This window comes from Xyrauchen texanus, chromosome 23 (genome assembly GCF_025860055.1).
Source record: "Xyrauchen texanus isolate HMW12.3.18 chromosome 23, RBS_HiC_50CHRs, whole genome shotgun sequence".
NCBI classification, from domain to species: Eukaryota; Metazoa; Chordata; class Actinopteri; order Cypriniformes; family Catostomidae; genus Xyrauchen; species Xyrauchen texanus.
The window spans coordinates 39,514,892-39,537,210 of NC_068298.1; the positions used below are offsets into that span (position 1 = coordinate 39,514,892).

At 41.2% G+C, this 22,319-nt stretch overlaps 2 protein-coding genes across 4 annotated transcripts in view; one reads left to right on the forward strand and one right to left on the reverse strand.

The window, feature by feature from the left end:
• Positions 1-5,349: 5,349 nt before the first annotated feature.
• Positions 5,350-16,595, reverse strand: gnpda2 (glucosamine-6-phosphate deaminase 2). The gene is made up of 7 exons (XM_052088892.1): positions 16,469-16,595; positions 16,004-16,168; positions 15,580-15,681; positions 13,240-13,422; positions 12,575-12,759; positions 10,058-10,232; positions 5,350-6,772 (listed from the first exon to the last, which is right to left on the reverse strand). Exons 2-7 carry the CDS (start codon positions 16,125-16,127, stop codon positions 6,708-6,710), a joined length of 834 nt encoding a protein of 277 aa, XP_051944852.1. The 5' UTR covers positions 16,128-16,168; positions 16,469-16,595; the 3' UTR covers positions 5,350-6,707.
• Positions 16,596-18,105: 1,510 nt separating this feature from the next.
• The window catches only part of frmpd1b (FERM and PDZ domain containing 1b), a 58,397-nt gene continuing 54,183 nt past the window's right edge, over positions 18,106-22,319 (forward strand). For 2 of the 3 annotated variants that reach the window (XM_052089329.1, XM_052089328.1), the window contains exon 1: positions 18,106-18,432. The gene's annotated coding sequence lies outside the window, so the exon portion shown is untranslated. Of the gene's footprint in view, positions 18,433-20,042; positions 20,120-22,319 lie in introns of all 3 variants that reach the window. The other variant, XM_052089330.1, reaches the window with a different exon arrangement.

A 22,319-nucleotide genomic window follows, 5' to 3' on the forward strand; every position in this document is an offset into this window, starting at 1 on the left:
CACGTGGTATTGAGCCATCATAAGGGAACATTCATGTTCAGTTGGAAGGGCACTTCAAATGATGTAAGGAATAAGTGTACATTGATCACTTCACAGGAAGCGGAGACCACATCCGGCCCCGAGAGGAGGGAGGGGGGGCTTATAAGTGGAATATAACACACAGTCTTACCCGGTCGGAGCAGAAGCATGTTGTGCGGAGGGGCACTGGGGTAGGTCCTACCCAAGGAGGGGAGGAGTTACTACAAATACGGTGACCAAGGACAGAGGGCCCTCTGCCCAAGGAAGACGCGGTTTACCAGCGGGGAAACCATTTTGTGGAATATACATCACACAGGGTTACCTAAGGAGACAACCAGCGCATGTGGAGCACTTAACACAGTATGGGGGCCTAAGTGACACACGTACTGGGGTGGCGGCAGTGAACCTCTCTGAAGACTCGTCGGTCGCTGGGCTAAGGAGGAAGAACGTCCAGGGTTCCACACTTTTTTGCGAATGCAACTGGGCGCCTTGCGCTTTGTACAAGGGGTACACCCGGCCAGCTGACCCAAACTTACCTGTTTGTGTCACCTGATAACACACGAGACGAACTGGAAGGATCTGCTCCTTGTCCTCCCTGACATTGCACAACTTCTGTGCAAGTAGGCTCACTGGGGGAAAACGCGCTCTTGCGTAGCCCCAGGGACCAGCTGTGCGCCAGGGCATCTGTGCCATCTGCGCGTCCGCTGTGCTGTTGAGGTGGCCTGGGATGTGAGTGGCTCGCAGAAACTTGAGCCGTGGCTGACTCCAGAGCTTGTGACATTTGACAAGTGTTGTTCATCTGGACCAACAAATGCTTGGCCTGGATAAACAGCAATAGCCTCCTCGGGGCAAGTAGTACTGCCGACAACTCGAGGCAGTTGATGTGCCAACGCAGTCGTGGGCTGGTGCAAGGGCCTGCGACTGCGTGCCCATTGCACACGGTGCCTTAGCCACACTGGGAGTCATCTGTCATAACCACGACATGCCTGGAGACCTGGCCTAGGGGAACTCCTGACCGTAGGGACGCTAGGTCTGGCCAGGGGCTGAACAGACGGCAACGAGCCTGCGTTCCGTGGCACCAGGTTCATCTCTCGACTCGGGTCTGAGGCCAGTGCTGAGGTGGTCTCATATGCATCAACTCGAGTGGCGTAACCGTTGCTGAGGATGCCATATGCCCCAGGAGCCTCTGAAAGGGTTTCAGTGGGACCGTTGCACTCTGCGTATGCAGACAGTTCAGCACTGGCTGCACGCTCGTTGGTGAGATGCACTGTCATTGAGACCAAGTCTAACTCCATACTGAGAAAGAGATGCTCTAAACTGGGAAGAGCTTGCTCTTTTCCCAGTTGACCGGAAGCCCCAGCCAGCTGAGGTGCCTGAGCACCGGGTCCCTGTGTGCACACAACGTGTCCCGCAAGTGAGCTAGAAGTAGCCAGTCATCGAGATAGTTGAAAATGCGGACGCCCACTTCCTTTAACGTGGCAAGGGCTCCCTCTGTGACATTTGTGAAGGCGCGAGGTGACAGGGACAGACCAAGGGGAAGGACTTTGTACTGGTATGGAAGTACGCATCCTACCGCCGCGAACCAACCTTGATGCCGGAATGTGGTCCGAAATGGTGCAAGTCCCAAATCAGGCAGTGATGCAGCTGCTTAGGATGCTCTAAATTGTCCCTCTATAGAATGTAGTGAGGATGGGGGGTGGGAGATGTGCTTTTCTCAGCCTTCGAAGAAAGTGTAGACGCTGCTGGGCTTTCTTGGTAATAGAGCTGGTGTTGAGGGACCAGGTGAGGTTCTCCGCTAGCTGAACACCAAGGAATTTGGTGCGCTTGACGATCTCCACAGAGGAGCAGACGATGTTCAGCGGAGTGTGTTCACTATGTGCTCTCCTGAAGTCAACAACCATCTCTTTTGTTTTGTCCACATTCAGAGACAGGTTGTTAGCTCTACACCAGTCCGTTAGCTGCTGCTCCTCCTCTCTGTATGCTGACTCATCGTTCTTGCTGATGAGACCTACCACGGTCGTGTCATCGGCAAACTTGACGATGTGGTTCGAGCTGTGCATTGCTGCACAGTCGTGAGTCAGCAGAGTGAACAGCAATGGACTAAGCACACAGCCCTGGGGGGCCCCAGTGCTCAGTGTGGTGGTGGTGGAGATGCTGTGCCTGATCCGGACTGACTGATGTCTCCCAGTAAGGAAGTCCAGGATCCAGTTGCAGAGGGAGGTGTCCAGGCCCAGCAGGATCAGATTTCCAATCAGATGCTGAGGAATGATTGTGTTGAATGCTGAGCTGAAGTCTACAAACAGCATTCAAATGTATGAGTCCATTTATCTAGGTGGGTGAGGGTCAGATGGAGGGTGTTGGCAATGTTGAACAGTTGTGACGATACGCAAACTGCAGTGGGTCTAGTGAGGGGGGCAGCTGGGTCTTAATGTGCCTCATGACGAGCCTCTCAAAGCACTTCATGATGATGGGTGTGAGTGCGACGGGATGGTAGTCATTGAGGCAGGACACTGAAGACTTCTTTGGCATGGGGATGATGGTGGTGGCCTTGAAGCACGTTGGAACGACGGCGCTGCTCAGAGAGATGTTGAAGATGTCGGTAAGAACATCTGCCAGCTGGTCTGCACATCCTCTAAGCACTCTGCCAGGAATGTTGTCCAGCAGCCTTCCGTGGGTTGACTCTACGTAGAGTTTTTCTCACATCGGCTGTGGTAAGACAGAGCACCTGGTCGTTGGGAGGAGGGGTGGTCTTCCTCGCCACCACGTCATTCTGCACCTCAAACCGAGTGTAGAAGACGTTCAGCACATCTAGAAGGGAGGCATCTTTGTCACAGGCAACCGATGTTGTCCTGTAGTTGGTGATGGCCTGGATGCCCTGCCACATGCGCCGCGTGTCGCCGCTGTCCTGGAAGTGACTATGGATTATCTGTGCGTGTGCACGCTTTGCCTCTCTGATGTCACGGGACAGTTGGGCACTCGATGTTCTTAGGGCTGCCTTGTCACCTACTCTGAAGGCGGAGTCTCGGGTCCTCAGCAGCACATGCACTTCTGCAGTCATCCACGGCTTCTGGATGGAATATGTGGTTATGGTCTTGGAGAAATTGACATCATCAATGCACTTGCTGATGTAGCTGATCACTGATGCTGTGTATTCTTCCAAGTTGGTAGAGTCACCATATGTTGCAGCCTCCCTGAACATGTGCCAGTCAGTACACTCAAAACAGTCCTGAAGAGCAGAGATGGCTCCTGCTGGCCAGGTTTTCACCTGCTTCTGAAGCGGTTTTGTGCGCCTGATGAGCAACCTGTATGCTGGAATTAGCATAACAGAGATGTGATCGGAGTAGTCCAGGTGGGGGCGGGGCTCCGCCCGGTACGCGCTTGGGATGTTTGTGTAAACAAGATCAAGCGTATTCGCCCCTCTCATTGCAAAGTCCACATACTGATGGAATTTAGGGAGCACTGTCTTGAGATTCGCATGGTTGAAATCTCCGGCGACAATAAACAGTCCGTCAGGGTAAGCGTTCTGCAGTTCACAGAGCGCTTCCTTAACATTAGCGCTGGGGGGAATGTAAACTCCGGTTATTATGACAGTGGTGAATTCCCATGGTAAATAAAAAGGTCTGCATCTAACAGTCACAAGCTCCAACAGCGAAGAGCAGTAGCTAGAGAATAGCACAGAGTTCTTGCACCATTCCGTGTTGATGTAAACACACAAGCCACTGCACATTGCTGCATTTCTGTCGGCACAAAACAAGGCGAGCCCATCTAGCTGAATGGCGGCGTCCGGAACTCTGTCGCTGAGCCACGTCTCCGTGAAAACAAAGACGCAGCAGTCTCTAATCTCACACTGCGTAGTCTGCTGGAGTCAGATGTAGTCCAGTTTATTGTCCATGGAGCAAACATTTGAGAGCAGGATAGACAGGATAGCCGGCCAGCTAGGGTTTGTTTTTAGCCTAGCATGGACCCCGACCTCTTGCCACGCTTCCTCTTCCTCACACACAGCTTACGACGTCCTCTCCCCTGGCCATCGCCATCAGACGATGCTAAGGACTGGAGGCTTGGTCTCCGCAGCAGAGTTTGCATAGCTTCTCCTGCAGCTCATCATGCAGCTTGGTTGTTGCATGAATCTTATATTTTAGTAGTGTCTGGTGATGGTAAACACGAACACCGGTTGCTCCGATGTCCGTGTGCCGTAAAAGTCGGGCTAACTAACAAAAATAGCACCATTTTGGATCCGGAGCGGCCGCTGCGTGCTACCGCACCACCATCTTGGATCAATAATTTAACAGAATTTAACCACGCCGCCATCTTGGTGACAATCGTTTAACAGAATGATTGTCACGCAAATGAGTGAACATGTTGGTGTTCCCGTGTTTCTCTGCCGCATGTTTTACACAAAGGGAAATCATCACACTCTCTGGATTTTTATGGAACCCAAAATACTTCCTCACTTCTGACTTAACCCTATTAAAATGTGAATAAAGGGTCGGCAGCATTTCTCCTGCAGCCATGCTACTACAGTATAAGTTTACGCTGGTTTGTTTACATCAGAGTGCACATGTGTCATTTGTGCTGCAGTTTTGTAAATCTCAATTTGATGATGGAATAAAAACTATGGTGTGATCAGAAAAATAAAATAAAAATTTGATTAAAATTATCCAATTTGTTTAACTGGATTCTATAATTATTGACGGTATTTTGAAGAGCCCATGATAGCAATGTGCATGTTAATTACATTTACATGTATGCATTTGGCAGACGTTTTTATCCAAAGCGACTTACAGTGCACTTATTACAGGGACAATCCCCCCGGAGCAACCTGAATTAAGTGTCTTGCTCAAGGACAAAATGGTGGTGGCTGTGGGGATCGAACCAGCGACCTTCTGATTACCAGTTATGTGCTTTAGTCCACTACACCACCACCACTCCATGTTACCATGATATACAGTATTACCGAATACCGTCACATGCCTACCTGGGATTTTCACGTACGATAGTCACTAGAGTATAAAGAGAATGGTGCTAAAAACAAAAAACATCCAGTGAGCGGCGGTTCTGCGGACGGAAATGCCTTGTTGATGAGAGAGGTCAACGGAGAATGGCCAGACTGCTTCATCCAGATTCATTAGCGTACATTTTGGAGGGAAATATGTTTGTCATGAAAATCATGTCACAATGCCAAAAATATTAATGGTACAAGAAATGCTTTAAAAAAAAAAAAGTCTCTTGATTTTATTATGAAATGTGTTCGATTCAGTCAGTGCGTTTATAGTACACTCAAGTAAATACTCAAACCACAATGTGAAATTGTTTTATTTATTGTCATGTTTTTTCTGTACTTCCTAAAAAAAAAAAAGACAGATGATTCGGCTTTTGGAGTACAAATCTTTTAACAGTCAGGTCACAAAGTTTAAGAGTTTTATGAAAATACACATAAAATGTGTAACAACTATCTAACCATGGACATTCAGTACAGTAAAAAATACTGAATCAGTACAGCACAAATCTGTTGTTTATGTTTAGAAATTAAACAGCCTGTATGATAAAGAGTATCCAGCATGTGTACTGCACCGTGTACATCTTATAAACATTCACACACTTCTCTTCTCAACTGTTAGTAGAGCACACAAGGGCCTTTTAAACATGTTGAATTAAATGTAAAGCTTGTTGATCATTAGCTTATAAAACTAATCCACCCATCTATTTTCCTGCATTTTGAAAACAAGTATTTAAAGGGCCAGGTCTTAAATTTGAACATTGTACACAGTTTAAATGCTTTAAAAACCTGTTTTTGTGAAAACTTCAATGTTAGAACTGAAGTACAGGACAGTCATTTATCCAATTTAATGGCCGTGGACATACAATGAAAACAGATATCACGTTTAATCAATTAACTCGTTTAATAGAAACAACACAAAAGAGGGAATATTCAACAGAAATAAACATTCTACTGCATAAATATCAAGGCCAAAATCCACTGTAAACATAGACAAACCACACAAGTAACAGGTTTTTCCTTTTTTAAGCCATATTGTAGTGAGATACAAAATGGTCAGTTATAAAAATGGATCTCAGCATCATCCATCAAAATGTTTAAGAGTGTTAACAACGCATAAACACAATATATTCCCAATGAAGTCTTCCAAGAAGTCACCTTGGAGTAAAATTCCACATTTAAATCAAGTAGCGTGCTTATAAAATGAACTAATGACCATCATTTGAAACAATGTTTGACTTGAAATGACTTGAGTAATGTTTCCTGGTTAAACTAGAATTCAGAATCAAAAGGAAAGGATTTTTACAGATGATCTTTTTGATTAGTCATGGAGTGAAATAGTGCTATCTAAATGGGAAAACAGAATTGAGAATTTTTGTTTAAATTTGGCCTAATCCAAAAACCATTTAGCATTTTCTTGCTAATACTGGCTTTATAGTACTTTCAAATACAGTACAAAGACAAGTATGCATTTCTTTCAAATGGAGTGCATGAATTTGGCACCTTGGAACATTTCAATCATGAATAAAGCAGATATTGGTGGTTTTATACATGTGCAACAACTACACAGATCCAGTTATGCTGGCGTAGACCTAAATAACCATCAAAACCATTGTGGTCCCCGAGGCCAGTTTCCACTGATTCAAACAGATGCACATTTCTGACATTTCTTTTGAATTTCTGAGTACCGTGTTTAGTCCATGTAGTCCTTCATGCTGAGCGTCGGCTCAACCAGCTGATTGTGGACATGCATCAGGCCTGCAGGACAAAAGATCCGTCAGTATGTTTAGGAAATCCATCCCAGCCATGAAAAGGCAAATATATTAAACCCCCAGGAAAGTCTAAAGCCCTTAAGACCTGACATATCCCGTTTCTGAGAAAAGCACTTGTGAAAGACATTCCAGACAGGTTTAATGCAGATGTTGAAACTGTTTTAGACTGATATTGACCGTTGAGACCAAAATAAGATCAGTGAAGAACAACAACAGATGAAAAGTAAACAGCTCTTCTATTGGTTTTGCTCAGAGAGAAAACAACAGCTACAATATATACACTATGTACACTCACTATCATCAGTTTTACTCAATCCTCCCATGTTCATATTACAGGAAAATTCATGTAACCAAGGGAATTTAAATTGACCGAATTGATTCAACAAAACAATTGTCTTGTTACTAAATCCATGTGCGTTGAGTATTTCTAGTTCCCAACATGCTTTACATGGGAGTAAATGTTTAAATTGAGTGGTTTTTTTTATGTGTCTTTGTGCAAGATAAATATAAAGGGGAAGAGTTGTTGATGTTTTTCTGTTATTTTGTAGTTTTGGGGGTTACCATCATGGTAAAGTGTAGGTTGAGCCTAGATTGAGGACCAATACATTTAGAGTATTCTACATACTGCTTTATCCAATGAGCATTTGATGTGCTAACCATAAAATACTGACTAAGTTGCACTAATGATAGGGAGTCAGATTCTTTTTCATGAACCAGTTCTTTCGAATGGTTCATTTCAATGAACCGGTTAAAAAAACTATTCAACAGTTAATTTATGTCGTCGTGTAATGACGTCACTGTACATAATACTAATACACCGGCATCAAAGAATACATGCTCAAATACATTAAATAACATCATATGTAAGCGCATATTGGTGATTATTAAATTTAATTATGTAATAATAATAAGGGTGTTTATTGTCATCAGTGTTTCATTCAGTGATCTTACAACACATCCTACATTAAAGTTTTGCACCTAAATCACACAACACTGACACCGATATATACAAACGCGGATATTCTACACATGTCTAAAGCATATAAAGAGATTAAACTAGTCTTAATCAAATCACCCTTTTTTACAGAAACCATGATCCAGCTCAGATATAATCTGCATGCACAGTACTCAATAGTACATTTTGTTTACATTTCTCAAATAAAACTTTCATCACCTCATTCAAGACATTGGTTCACTCATATTAAGATTCAACTTTATTGTCATTGTGCAGAGTACAGAGCCAATGAAATGTTGTTTTCGCATATCCCAACTAAGCTGGGGTCAGAGTGCAGGGTCAGCCATGAAACAGCGCCCCTGGAGCAGATAGGGTGAAGGGCCTTGCTCAAGGGCCCAACAGTGGTATCTTGGCGGTACTGGGGCTTGAACCCCCGACCTTTCGGTCAGTAACTCAGAGCCTTAACCACTGAGCCACCACTCTCCCTCATCAGCTCTCACTGATCAGCAGTTCTCAGTACTAAGTCTGAAAGAGGCGATTCTCAGTTCAGTGTACTGGTGACCCACGAACTGCTGTGATCGACTCGATGTACCGTTGACTCGAGAGCTGCTGTCCCTGGATCAGTGTACATGTGATTTGAGAGCTGCTGTCCCGTGATCAGTGTAATGCTGACTCTAGAACTGCTGCAAACGACTCAATGTACTGTTCACTTAAGAGCTGCTGTCCCGCGATCAGTGTACTGTTGACTCGAGAGCTGCTGTCCCGCGATCAGTGTACTGTTGACTCGAGAGCTACTGTCCCATGATCAGTGTACTGTTGACTCGAGAGCTACTGTCCCATGATCAGTGTACTGTTGACTCGAGAGCTACTGTCCCATGATCAGTGTACGGTTGACTCGAGAGCTGCTGTACAGTGTTCAGTGTACCGTTGACTTGAGAAAAGCTGCGAGTGACTCAATGTACTGTTGACTTGAGAGCTGCTGTCCCAGGATCAGTGTACGTTTGACTCGAGAACTGCTGCGAGCGACTCAATGTACTGTTGACTCGAGAAATCTTGTGACCGGATCATCATTGTATGTTGATAAAACGTTAATACAATGAAGTCATAAAAATATTTCCAGTATGTTTTGTTATACTTTCGCCTTTTCAGAAAAATACACCAGAAACATACATTTTGCCCCTTAATCACACGCATGTTCAATGTCAGCAGTTCATCGGTTCGCAGTATCTTGAATCTCTGAAAGAAGCAATTACTGTACTGTACACTCGAGAACTACTGCGACCGGAGCATTCAGGCTGATTTGTGAGCTAGTTTAAGCGGTTCATTGCAAAAAAGAGTAAGGAAAAGCAGATATCACTAGTTCTAGGATCATATTACTTCAGGTTATCGGCTCATTTCGAGTCAGAATGTCATGCATATCCGACAGACAAGTTAAGATAGAGTAACTTGTGGATCAGTGTTGATTCGAGTCGCAAACTGTTTCAAACGATTCAGTCCAATTTGGTGAACCGGTTCAACTCGTTCACTAAAAAGAACCAGTTCAAAAGAACGATTCTTTCCTGAACTGGACATCACCAATTCCTCCCTGCCCAGTAGGGGGTGATATGCACCAATAATGTGAATCGTCAAAAACAGGAGGAGAAAGTGAAAGGAAAAAGGACTTAAATAATGATCTGTTTCTCACTCACACCTATCATATCACTTCAGAAGACATGGATTTAAATACAGAGTTGTCTGGAGTACTTTTATGTTGCCCTTATGTGGGTTTTGGCACCCATTCACTTGCATTTTATGGACCTACAGAGCCGAAATATTCTTCTAAAAATCTTTGTTTTTGTTCAACGAAAGAACTAAAGTCATACACATCTGGGATGGCATAAGGGTGAGTAAATGATGAGAGAATTTTCATTTTTGGAAGAACTAACCCTTTAAGAAATTAGTATTGACATTACAACCATGAGCTCCTTTACATATGACCAACCACGTTTTACACTTATACAATATACAGCGCAACAGTCTGATTCGGGAAAGGTCCCATTTATATTCTCCACAGGCAAATTGATTTTAAATGCAAACTTATAAACCTTATATATTTTTAAAATTAAAACCGAATCTGGATGAACTTATCTTCCTTATTTGCCTTCCAACTCAATTATATTATTGAATTTTCAAATGATGGTAAATAAGTAACTACGAAGTAAATTAGTCTGGTATGTCTTTGCTTTTCTAGCAATTTCTATTCACAGAAAAAAAACTTTCCATGTAGATTCTCTCTATGTGCACGACATGTCAAAGATCTGTCCCTCAGGTACGTACCTTTAAAATACTTGACCGTTTTGACTCTGAGCTCCAGCGTCGCATCTTCATCACAAATGAAAATGGTTCGTGAATGCTGCTGGAAAGCAGATACTGTCCACATGTGGTTCACGCCCTCCTCGATGGCTTTATACAGAGCAAACGCCTTATGAGCGCCCGTGATCAGAATCATAACCTAGAAATGAAGAAAACTGCTTTCAATTTTGTCTTAACTGAATCATGTTCAGGATTGTGGCACTCACTGCTGTTTTGGAGTTTATTTAATCTTAAGACTTTAAGAAGCAGTCAAACTGTAAGCAGTCATTAAGTCAAATTGCTGTCTAATATTCATTAAGCCTAATATTTTTTATTTTTGTTGTTGTAGCTGTCCCAGAAATGACTGACATGCATTACATCATAATGACGAAGATCAGGTGATGTCTGGCATCCAAGCTCAACAAAATCATGTGATACAAATGACATTTTTCCCAATATACTGTCTGTAGAAGTATTCAGGTATGTTAATGAACCTGTTTGTATGTCCTCATGGAGACAAAGAGGCATTCAGTTCAGTGCTGGTTAAAGCAGATTAGAACAAAAGGAAGTTTGTTACTAAATAAACCATAACTATATTTATTTTTTGTAGAATACAAAATGCTCCAAACAAAAGCTTGTCTGGCTGGGACAAAAAGAAAATAGGAAGACACTGATATCACAAAGGGCACTATAGAAACTTAAGTGCAGGACAAACGACTGCTCAAGTCCATCTTCCTGTGACAATTACAACCACAGACTGTTTACCATGTGAAGAATGGCTTCTCTAGTTGCTTTCAGTGCGAAGGAATATATTTGGGGGTTGAAAAGTCAGATTTTTGACTGGTCTGGTCTAGGGTTGCTCTTAGCTACGGTTCGATACCAGCCCTGGAACCTCAGTATCGATACTAACTCGATACATATGATTTTATATATATATATATATTGGTAAAAAGAAAAAAGGATGCACAACAGAGTTTTACAGTATTAATGAAAACATTAAAACAATATGATTACCTGAGGCAAAAGGCTGCCATTGCTGAATCACAACATGCTGATATTCAGTACACTTACTTATGAGATATTGATTACAGAAAGCAATACTAATAATATAACTATTTAATATTATATTATTGTTACTATGAGTATTACTGCTTCTAATTTGAATAATACACTTTCATACAGTAGTAATATTATTCTGTCGTAATGTCTTGCATTTCATGCAATCAGATGAATAGAGCGCTCTTGTCAGCGGGACTTTTATTTTGAAAGGTCTCTGAAGTTCTTCCTTTATGTGAGGGGTTTGTTCGTTGTGTCAAGTTTCCCAGCAACTTGCGAACAGAAATCTCCGAGAAAGTGTTCACAGGCAGCCGCATCTTATACTGTGGCGCGCAGCGCATGTGACTGTATATTATTTCATTAAATGACATCCTGTTTAAATCACACTTATATAGAGGCTTTTTAAAATTATTATTTTCAAATTATCTTTGATTTCATCTCAAAACTCACATTGCATTACATTTAGCTAATGGCAGCCTAATTTAATATGGTACCAAAATTATGATATCGTACAGTTTTATTTTTTTGGTATCGCAATATTTCGTTAGTACCGGTACACCGCGCAACACTTGTCTGGTCCACCATTGCATCTTATTCTGGCCAAAAACCACACACTTAGGAACAGATTCTCTGACTGATATGTCAAACAAACTAACACTGTTTGGTTTTTTTTTACATGCCGTTTAGGTGTAAATCTGATGCAGATGTCACTACATTATTAATGGATGCAAAAAAAAAAAGTAATTAATTTTAAATTACAGGGCAGCAGTCTCTACGGACAGTTCTTGAGTCAACACTGGAGAAATTGTAGAAACTGTACATTGTAGATTCAAAAAGAACTGGCACGTAGGAGTTATTTGTTCGGGAATTGGACTGCACTGTTCCAGCTGTAGATTCAAAAGAACCGACTCGTATGAGTCACTTGTTAGGGAATTGGGCTGAAGTGGTCGTGCTGCATGTTTCAAAATATACATCAAAAGAAAGGACTCATAAGAGTCATTTGTTCAGGAATTAGACCACACTGGTTGAGCTATAGATCTAAAAAGAACCAACTCGTATAAGTAAATTGTTCGGGAATCAGACTGCATTGGTCGAAATGTAGATTTAAAACAACTGGCTCATATGAGTCATTTGTTCCAGAATCAGACAACACTGGTAGCACTGTAGATTCAAAACAACTGAAACACATAAGATTTGTTTGGAAATCAGACCACAATGGTCGAACTGTATATTGAGAAGACCAGATTTATTAGTAATTTGTTCAGGAATCGGACTACACTGCTCAAGCTGTGGATTCAAAAGGACTGACTCATATGAGTAATTTGTTTGGGAATCTCTCTGCACTGGTCGTCCTACATATTTTGTTCATGACAGCTTTCAAAGTATCAATCCCTTTAAAACATGTTTTTTTGTTTTGTTTCCCAGCCAACAGAAGTCTTTATTTACCTCTCTTGCATCCATCACTGTTCCCACGCCAACCGTTAGAGTCATGGTGGGCACTTTTGAAAGGTCATTCCCAAAGAAACGGGCATTGGCCACAATGGTGTCTTTGGCCAGGGTCTTCACTCTGGTTCTAGACACGAGGCTAGAGCCCGGCTCATTAAAAGCGATGTGTCCATCTGGACCAATGCCTGAATACACAAAATAGAGGAGAGAAAGGATAATGAGAGAAAAATAAATGAGGTCTGAAACACAAGTGGGGTCTTTAAATATATATCCTGTATATGTGTGTGTATATATATATATATATAATATAGATAGAGGTTTTTATTATCTCACAAAGAATGTACTGACAACAGGTACATTTTCAGAATACAACAATGACAACTGTGCAACATATTTGGACTAGATGAAATGAAACAGATCAAATCTATAGTTGCTAAAGCTTCAAACAGATCTTCGAGTTTGTTATCACCATAGCAGCAATGATTCTCTGTTATTGACAAAAGGTGTTTATTATTGCAGTAAAACTCCTAACAGTTGCAGCAGCTAAACTGTTTATAGGGACAGTTTTGTGAGCACAGATCAAGTCATTCATTACATTCACGTTACTGGTGTCTTTATTAATCTGTGTCTCAAACCAAAGTATTGGTATGATTTATTGAACGCACCTCCGACAAACAGCTCAATCCCTCCAGCCGCAGTGATCTTCTGCTCAAAGGCATTACACTCGGCTTGCAGGTCGCTGGCATTGCCGTCCAGTATGTGTGTATTCTGAGGTTCAATGTCAATGTGTTTGAAGAAGTTGTTCCACATATAGGAGTGATAGCTCTCTGGGTGATCTCTGGGCAGACCTAAACACACAGAGATCCATAAACCTTTGAAAGAATGAAAACTATACAAAAAGTGTTCTAAGCCATGAACCAAACCAACCAGCTCTGATGTGAATCACAACATTTCAAACTTTGATTTGAAGCAAAAAAGTGTTTACAAATCAGACAAAATACAAAAGTACAAGACTGTTTACTTAACGTTTTTGTAAGGTAATGAACTATAAATCGCATGAAGCATTGCGAATGATGTGCTGTAATTGAATTAAAAACGACACAAAAATATAAAACTAGCGATTTAAATTTGTCGCATTTAAGCATTGTTTAAGTTTAGTGCAAAATATTCAGATTTTTGAAAATATTCCAGTAGTTTGAGAGTGTTGAGTGACTCGATTGCATCATTCACAGTGTATCATGGGTGTGGGTGGTCACTGCAGAGATCTTTTGGTTGACTTTGTTGGCCGCAATTCTCTGATTGGTGGATCTCTCTTTAGGATCATGGGTAGTGTAGTTCTTCACCAGAATTTCGGCTTTTAAACACAATTTTTAAACAATTAAGTTAATATAACGCAGACTGATGGCTTCAACAGAAGCATATACCATCAATTAACAACCTCGAAGCTCACGGTAGGTCTTATCATTAAAATGGTTTTGCCCATTGGAAAAAAATGTATGTCATTTTTACATTCAGGAACCAGACTGCACTGCTCTATTGAATCTACAGCAAACTCTTTTGAATCATATGACACTTTGTACCGAGCTAATAAAATGTAATCGGCTTGTTCTATTTTGTGAGTCAAAAACGTACTGAACCGCAAGTCATTTAGTTCATCTTGTATGACTTTAAATGAAATCCAATAAGAATTTGTTCCTCAAAAATATTAAATGTCACTAATAGAACTAAAAATCAAATCAAAATCACGATATGACTTAGTGAGATTATCGAACCTCTATGGGCAGCAACTGAAAGTACACGAGAGGTGAATGAGCTGAATGTGTTATACAGTATTTACAGCGCTCTAAATTCACTAACCGCACCTTTGCATAGGTCCCGATATGCTTGACCGCTAAAAGTTACTATCCAAATCTAAAGTAACCCCATAACATCAGGCTTTTGTGAACAGAAGAGTAGATGAGAGCATTTCTCTGCATTAAAAGGCCATTTTCAACTCTACTACAAAAAGAAACGTTGTGTTCCGCCAAAATAAAGGTTTAAAGTGATAGTTCACCCAAAAATGAAAATTCTCTTATCATTTACTCACCCTCATGTCATCACAGATGTGTATGACTTTCCTTCTTCAGCAGAACACAAATGAAGATTTTTAGAAGAATATTTCAGCTCTGTAGATCCATATAATGCAAGTGAATGGGTGCCACATTTTTGAAGCTCCAAAAAGCACATAAAGGCATCATAAAAGTAATCCACACGACGTGAATTAATTAATGTCTTCTGAAGTGAAACACTAGGTGTAAGAAATAGACCAATTTTTTTTTTTTTTTTTACTAAAAATTCACAAGGGTCAAATGCTGTCTCTCGTTTGATGCAAATATGTTGGCAAGCTTACGCGCTTACATCACACAAGAGGCAGTTTGAACTCCACCCATGTCCCCAAAAAGTTTTAAATATTGATTTATTCCTTAAAAAAACTTCAGAAGACATTATTTAATCCACTGGAGTCGTATGGATTATTTTTATGATGGCTATATGTGCTTTTTGGCACTTCAAAAATTTGGCACCCATTCACTTGCATTTATTGGACCTAGAGAGTGGAGACATTCTTGTTCTGCAGAAGAGAGTCATACACATCTGGGATGGCTTGAGGGTGAGTAAATGGTAAATTTTGGGTGAACTATTCCTTTAACCATATCACTTAGCTATGCTGCATGCAGACTAAGAAAATATTACATATGGTACTGTTTTATGATGATAATAATAGCTGTTGTTGTTAATATTATACAAAAATATATTTCCATAATTTCCTAACTTACTATTGGGTTCCAAAAGATAATGATGATCAGCTAGAGGAAGCAGAGGGCAAAAGACCAGCACGTAAACACTCTGTAACACTGTCTAATGCATTGATCCATACTGTTCTGCAGTGTTTTGAGAGAGTTTGTAGAGAGATTCTGCACACTCAGCAGCACTCCACATGAGCAGCGATCTGTGCTGTTAACACTCACCCACATACTCATCCATGTTAAAGGTCTTCACATATTTGAAGGACAGGTCACCGCTCTTGTGATACTCGATCAGCTTCTTGTAGCAGCCGAGGGGTGTGCTGCCTGCAATCAATGAGATTGTACTTCAAAATCTTTCTAGTGAACATTCTGGAATCTTTTACTCACCCTCATATCGTTCCAAAGAGGACACAAGCACTGTACTTTAAAAGTAAATAGTTGCACCATAGGCACCATGATTTGATTTGAAAGCTGCATAATGTTTTGCATGAATGACTTGATTTGAGAGAGAATTTGACTTAAATTTCAGTCTTATTCCATAAGCCTGTCCTCTGTAAACCCTAATGTTGGCTAATGTATACTGTAGGACCAATCTGTTAGTGTAAGGAAAAATTGTACCCTTATTTTTACAACTTTGCAAGTTTACCTGTTGGAAGTCCTACAGTGAAGTACCGGTCAGCACTGGGCTTGAACTGGATGATCCGGTTGCGGATGTACTTGGCTGCCCACTCGCTGGCCAGATCATAGTCATCCAGAATCACAAGTCTCATGACTGCTCACAAACAGCAGGTCAGTGACACCCTCAAGGAGTCTAAATATAAAGACACAGATCAATAATTTATTGACCACCACTGACCAATCCACATGATCAAGCAAAGCCCTGTGCTACAAACAGCTAATGAGAAACAACACAACCAAGATGCACATTAGCTTTAAGAAATGTGTTCAAATAACATGCAAAATATATGATCACTACTGTATCTCACCATATCGTTGCACTTGTCTGATTTATTACTTTTGAACTTGGCTGTAGTTATCTATGCTTTTATAGTCGAATAAGGATTGTGGATATATAATTATAATATAATAAACGATTAAATCATTTACTTACAGTTATATGAAGCGCAGGATCTCGGGAACCTCCGGGTGAATGGACAAGGTTTTCTTTGAAAACACCGATCATGTGACCAAGTTCCGATCATGTGCGCTGATGTCACACTTCCGGGTTGGAACGGCGGACTATATATGGGGGCCGACAAGGCTCAAACTTCTGAATTATGAAATGAGCAAGGTGCATTTAAAAAGAACGTTATGTAGGATGTCATTTTTTTTTTTTTTTTTTACAACAGTCTTAATAGCGTTTTCACATAGAAATAATCTATATATCAACAAACAAATAAACAATTAGCATTAAAACAAAATTAAACTGTACAATAAAACAATAGCAGAAAACGAATTTAATTATGCAATGCAGTGACTATCAAATTATTTTATAAAATCTGGAGGAGACGATTAAAGAACATGAACGACAGTCTATTATATCGTTGTTACAAAACGTGGAAAAGAGGAGAGGAAGGAAAAAAGGAAGATTAAACTCTGCAATCCATTGTACTCAATTTTCTCTCTAGTCGTTTAATTTCCTACTATTTCACCATGACTGACCTTTCAGGAGGACCCTCAGGGGGGCAGACGGATGAGAGAGAGAGAGAGAGAGAGAGAGAGAGAGAGAGAGCGAAGGATGGAGGGATGACAGCGTTAAGAATTCAGATTCATTTTTTTGCGAATCGGTTCGTTCGGACAGATCTCTTCACACGTACAGACATACAGATTGAGTTTGGTGGATATAGTATAGAATCCGAAATTGTGGTCTCATGTTACAGTTTTTGGAAGAAAAAAAAAGTACCCTATGTTCAATAACAATGTTATCAACATAACCAAACATTTACTTAACTAAAAAGACGATTTATGTGAACACAGCATGTGGCTGATTCTTCAATTTGTTTGAGTCATCCCGCATACTGTGTTCACATAAATCATCATTTTATGTAGTTTAGTAAATGTTTGGTTACAATTAAGGAGTTAGAATTTATGATTCTAACTCCTTAGACAGATTGTGCTGAGTTTGGTGGATAACGCTTGAAAGTTTATCTAGCAACCACCTTCTAGCAACTGCCTAGCAACCCATGTACACGTGTACAACCTACTAGCAACAATGTACACTACCTAGATAGACTTAAGGCCAAAAGTATACTTTGGTTGTCCGCTTTGCTGATTGCTCAGTGCACAGTATGTGTGATGAAAATTTCGTCATCTGCGCAGACCGTCACGTGCACATCCCAGTGCATGTGCCTGCAGTTGACTGTAATAGTTGTAATAGTTGACTGCTGAGATTAACCAATTAGTATCAGCTGGCCATGTGATTTTAAAATGGCAGCCCCCATGAGGGCACCCCAGCCCCATGTAGATTAAATCAACTTTACACATCTCATGTGAGTGCTCATGATTTCATACATATGTTTCAAAATTATAATAAATTTATTTAGGAGTAAAACTGTTTTAATGAGTAAAAAATTACTGAGTGCACCTATACGTTTTTGGTTGAAAACGCATTGTATGTTTACACACCATCACTGGAACAGCGTTTTCCTCCATCGAAAATGCTTTCCATTGCCTTATTACAAATATTTCTTTAAACTGCCAAGTGTTCAAATTAAAAGCATTCGAAGTTTGTCATATTCCTCCTAACAGCGAGTGATTTGCAAACACTTTGCGAATCGGCTCATCTGAATTATTCCAAAGAACCGCTTCAAAAGAACGATCCGTTCGCGAATCGGACATCATTAAAGGGAGGGGTGGAGCGACCGAGGAGCGACTGCTGGCTGGCACTGTACACTGATTAAGCGCTTGTACTGAGAGCTGGTCCTTATCCTGACAGCATCCAGCCAGACACGCACATCCGACATCACCCCGCATCTATCCATCCATATCGTCGAAATCAACCGGATCCACCAGCGTGTTTTATCCCGTGCCAGCTCGCTGTCAGTGGACCGCACCGGTGTCCTTTCGAACCACGAGGTGGGTGCAGCCGACTGTCACCGTTGTTCTTCTGCATGTTTAATGGACGCGTGAGTGGCAATAAGGAGCCGATTCACATCTTGTCTGAGAATCAATTTGTTATTTTTAAGGGTTTGATTTTTAGACGCATTTGTAGTACGCGACTCATTCATCCCGCGCGTCTCTGCTGTCAAGAGAGAGAGAGAGAGAGAGAGAGAGAGAGGAGAGAGAGAGAGAGAGAGAGAGAGAGAGAGAGATATTCAAATCGGATTAAGATTAAACTGGGGAAACCAACAAAAGACTGAGCATTTTTGTCTTTGTTTACAATCCAAAGAAACATGACTTGCTCTGTTTGAAGTCATCTGACACATATGGACACATATGGCCATTTATTATATATATATATATATATATATATATATATATATATATATATATATATATATATATATATATATATATATATATTATATATTTGCTTTTAAGTCCGATTGTCACAACTCTCTGATCATGAATGGTTTTGAGACTGCGGATGGTTATGTGTACGGAATGTGTTTTAGTGATGTCCGATTCGCAAACGAATTCAGTTCCTTTAAATGAATTGATCGAAAGGAATCGTGAATCTCCTGAATTATGTGTTAGTCGTGCGTGATAATTAGCTGAGTTGTGGCGACTTTAAATTAAAATGAAAAGTTGATAAAGACACAAAGGTCATATTTGTTTGTTATGTTGTATTATAGGCGTATTTCCTTGTTTGTTTGGGATATTTTATGTTAAAAATGTTGGTAAAACGTGAGAAGCCTAAATAAAGCGCGTTGTCAACATTTGTTGGCAACAACCAGACGCGAGTTTGAACAAACAGGGCGTTATTTATAGAAAAAAAGTACAAGCAGACACTTAAAAACAGTATTTACGGCATTTTTTTAAACTTAGCATTTATTTGTTTTTAAATGATTCATTGAAATGAACTGTGCAAAGGAACCGACTCGCTACAACGAGTCGCCACACTACAGCGCTGTGTTTACTATTGTTCAGTGCGCGCTGGTGATTTGGACACGCGCTCACACGCACTCGGGCTTTTGTTTTGTGTTTGGGCTATATATGGCTCAGACTGCACATATGTGGTGGAAATGAACGAAAGATTGACTGTGAAGTTGTAAATCTCGCAGACCATGTGATAATATCGTACAAGAGTGGTCGAGCTGGGGCCAATTGGGAACACTGCTGTGCTTTTCAATGAGTGAGGTGTGGCATATACACACACACACACACACACACAAACAGAGAGAGTGTGTGTGTGTATGTGTGTGTTTGGATCCTTGAGCACAGCTTGTACACTGAACTGGATTAGATTTATTTTTAGCTTTATTTGAGATGTTTACACAAGAACTTGATTGCAGTTATGTGCACATACACACAAATGCCAGAAAGACAGATGATCTCAACATGTCAGAAAGCATGAAGCATCAGCAAAAATATATGAAATGTAATAATGTAACAATCATTTTGATAATATAAAGTGAGAATCAGATGAAATAGTACATAAAATTTGATTGAAGCAGGAATGTTGCTATTTTTAATGTCTCAAGCATCAGTGTGCAGTAGATGTGTGTGTATGTGTGTGTTCTCAGCTTGTGATGACTCAGTAGTGAATGGAGAGCATGTGATGTATTTCCAGCTTGCTGCACTCACACATCAGGAAATACAGGTAACAGCTCTAACCTAAATTCACTTTTACCTTAATGACACACACATACAAACATGCAGGCATTTTCTACCCACAATTAACCTCTGTCATGACCTCTTCTGCCGTCTACTTAATCAGATCATTAGTCACTAAATTAACCACTTAGCTTGATTGAATGGATAATCTGAATCACTCTTTGAGGTGACGTACATCATTTTTCCAACCTTTATGTGCTAAATATTCGGAAAGGTGTAAACACTGTGAGACTGTGGTGCTTTCAAAACATTTCTCTGTTTGTTTGAGCATCCTGGCCAGCCAACACAGCAACATTCAGTATGTTTTACCTCACTTTAAAAGTCAAGCCCCGGTCACAACGTGGGTGACATTGTCGTTTACTGTTGCCAGACTTTGCGATCTGTGTCGCTGGTGGGCTCTTCTACCGCTGTCACCGCTCTATCGTTATTGGTGGACTGCACAGCTGATTACTGATGATACTGCAGATAAAACTAGGATATCATTCTAATTCTGCTGCGTTATTGCATCTTATCATTAAACAAGATGAACGTTCAATCAATAATATGAATCAAACTCACTCAGAATGCCAACACGTTTTTTCCACGCATCATTTTATTAGCCCATATCCATGTATGTGATTACAGACAAATGATATATAACAGTGAAATCGCTCAAATAAATTTTTACTTCTCTGTCTTGCCTGCAAGTCAACTCTAGCATGACATTCACTGCCTGGAGACGGATGACCTAAGCCCCTCTGTCTTCACTCTCATCAGTTGTCACTCACGAATGTCACTCATCATCTGCATAATGTTTCCATTTTCTTAACTTGTCTTATTGCTCCCAATGGAGATCATGGTTGGCAACGGTCGCAACAGCTCATGTCGCCGAAAATCACTGCACTCTCATTGAAAATTAATCGGATCGTGTCGCTTTGTCACGCAATGTTGCTACCGGTGTGAACGAGACATCAGGCTGAGTCCACATTAATCGCAACACTCTCCATTTTTTGTATTTATTTTTATTATTATTATTATTATTATTATTATTTTTTTTTCCCCTTTTCTCCCCAATTGGGCTTTCCAAATTCCCAATGCGCTCTAAAACTGCGTACACACTGCCAGCGACATCGCGCCCGACAGCAACTCCATCAAATTCATTTTCAATGAGAGCACAGCGACTTCCGGCGACACGAGCTGTCGCGACTGTTGGCGACTAGATGTGGGCGTGTCCAGCGACGCGACAAAGTTGAGACAAGTTCAACTTTATTCAAATGAAGAGCGACTAACGGAAGCGACAGCCAATAGGAGAGAACACGGGAGAGCTCACGTGATCCGTCTCTCTCTCAGCTCCTGCAGTAACGGAAAGATGGATGAAAGGCTAGCAATTTTCCAGTGCTCTATGATATGGATATGGTATATCCAGCCGCAGCTCTTGCACCAGCCGGTGGTACTCGCCGTGCTGACTCTGAGATTTAATGGTTTTGTGGACCCAGACAGACCGGCGTTTGCGTTTTCGCCGCAGATAAACAGCCGCTATGGCAAAGAGCACGCCTTGTTTCTCATTCATCTTTGATATAAAGCACTTTATGTACTGATTCCATTTCTATTTAGTCTTTTCCCTCCAAAATGTTTGCTATTAGCGCCAAGAAAAGTGATTTTCTGTCAAGAGCAATGGAATGACATCAGTGAATGTCATTAATAAACGTTACTAGGCAACCAGTAGTGGGAACGCCCACTAGCGACTTCACCGCCAGCCACTGGCGACCTGCAGCGACAAAGTCGCTGGCAGTGTGTACGCAGCTTAAGTCCTTATTGTGGTGTAGTGACTCGCCTCAATCCGGGTGGTAGAGGACGAATCTCAGTTGACACTGCATTCGAGACGTCAATCCATGCATCTTATCATGTGGCTTATTGAGCGCATTACTGCGGAGACCTAGTGCATGTGGAGACTTCAAGCTATTCTCCATGGCATCCATGCACAACTCACCATTCGCCCCACCGAGAACCACATTATAGCGACCACAAGGAGGTTTACCCAACGTGATTTTACCCACCATAGCAACCGGGCCAATTGGTTGCTTAAGAAGCCTGACTGGAGTCACTCGGCACGCCCTGGATTCAAACTTGTGACTCCAGGTGTGATAGTCAGCGTCTTTACTCACTGAGCTACCCAGACCTCCCCATTTCAAAAAGTTGTTCGTCCA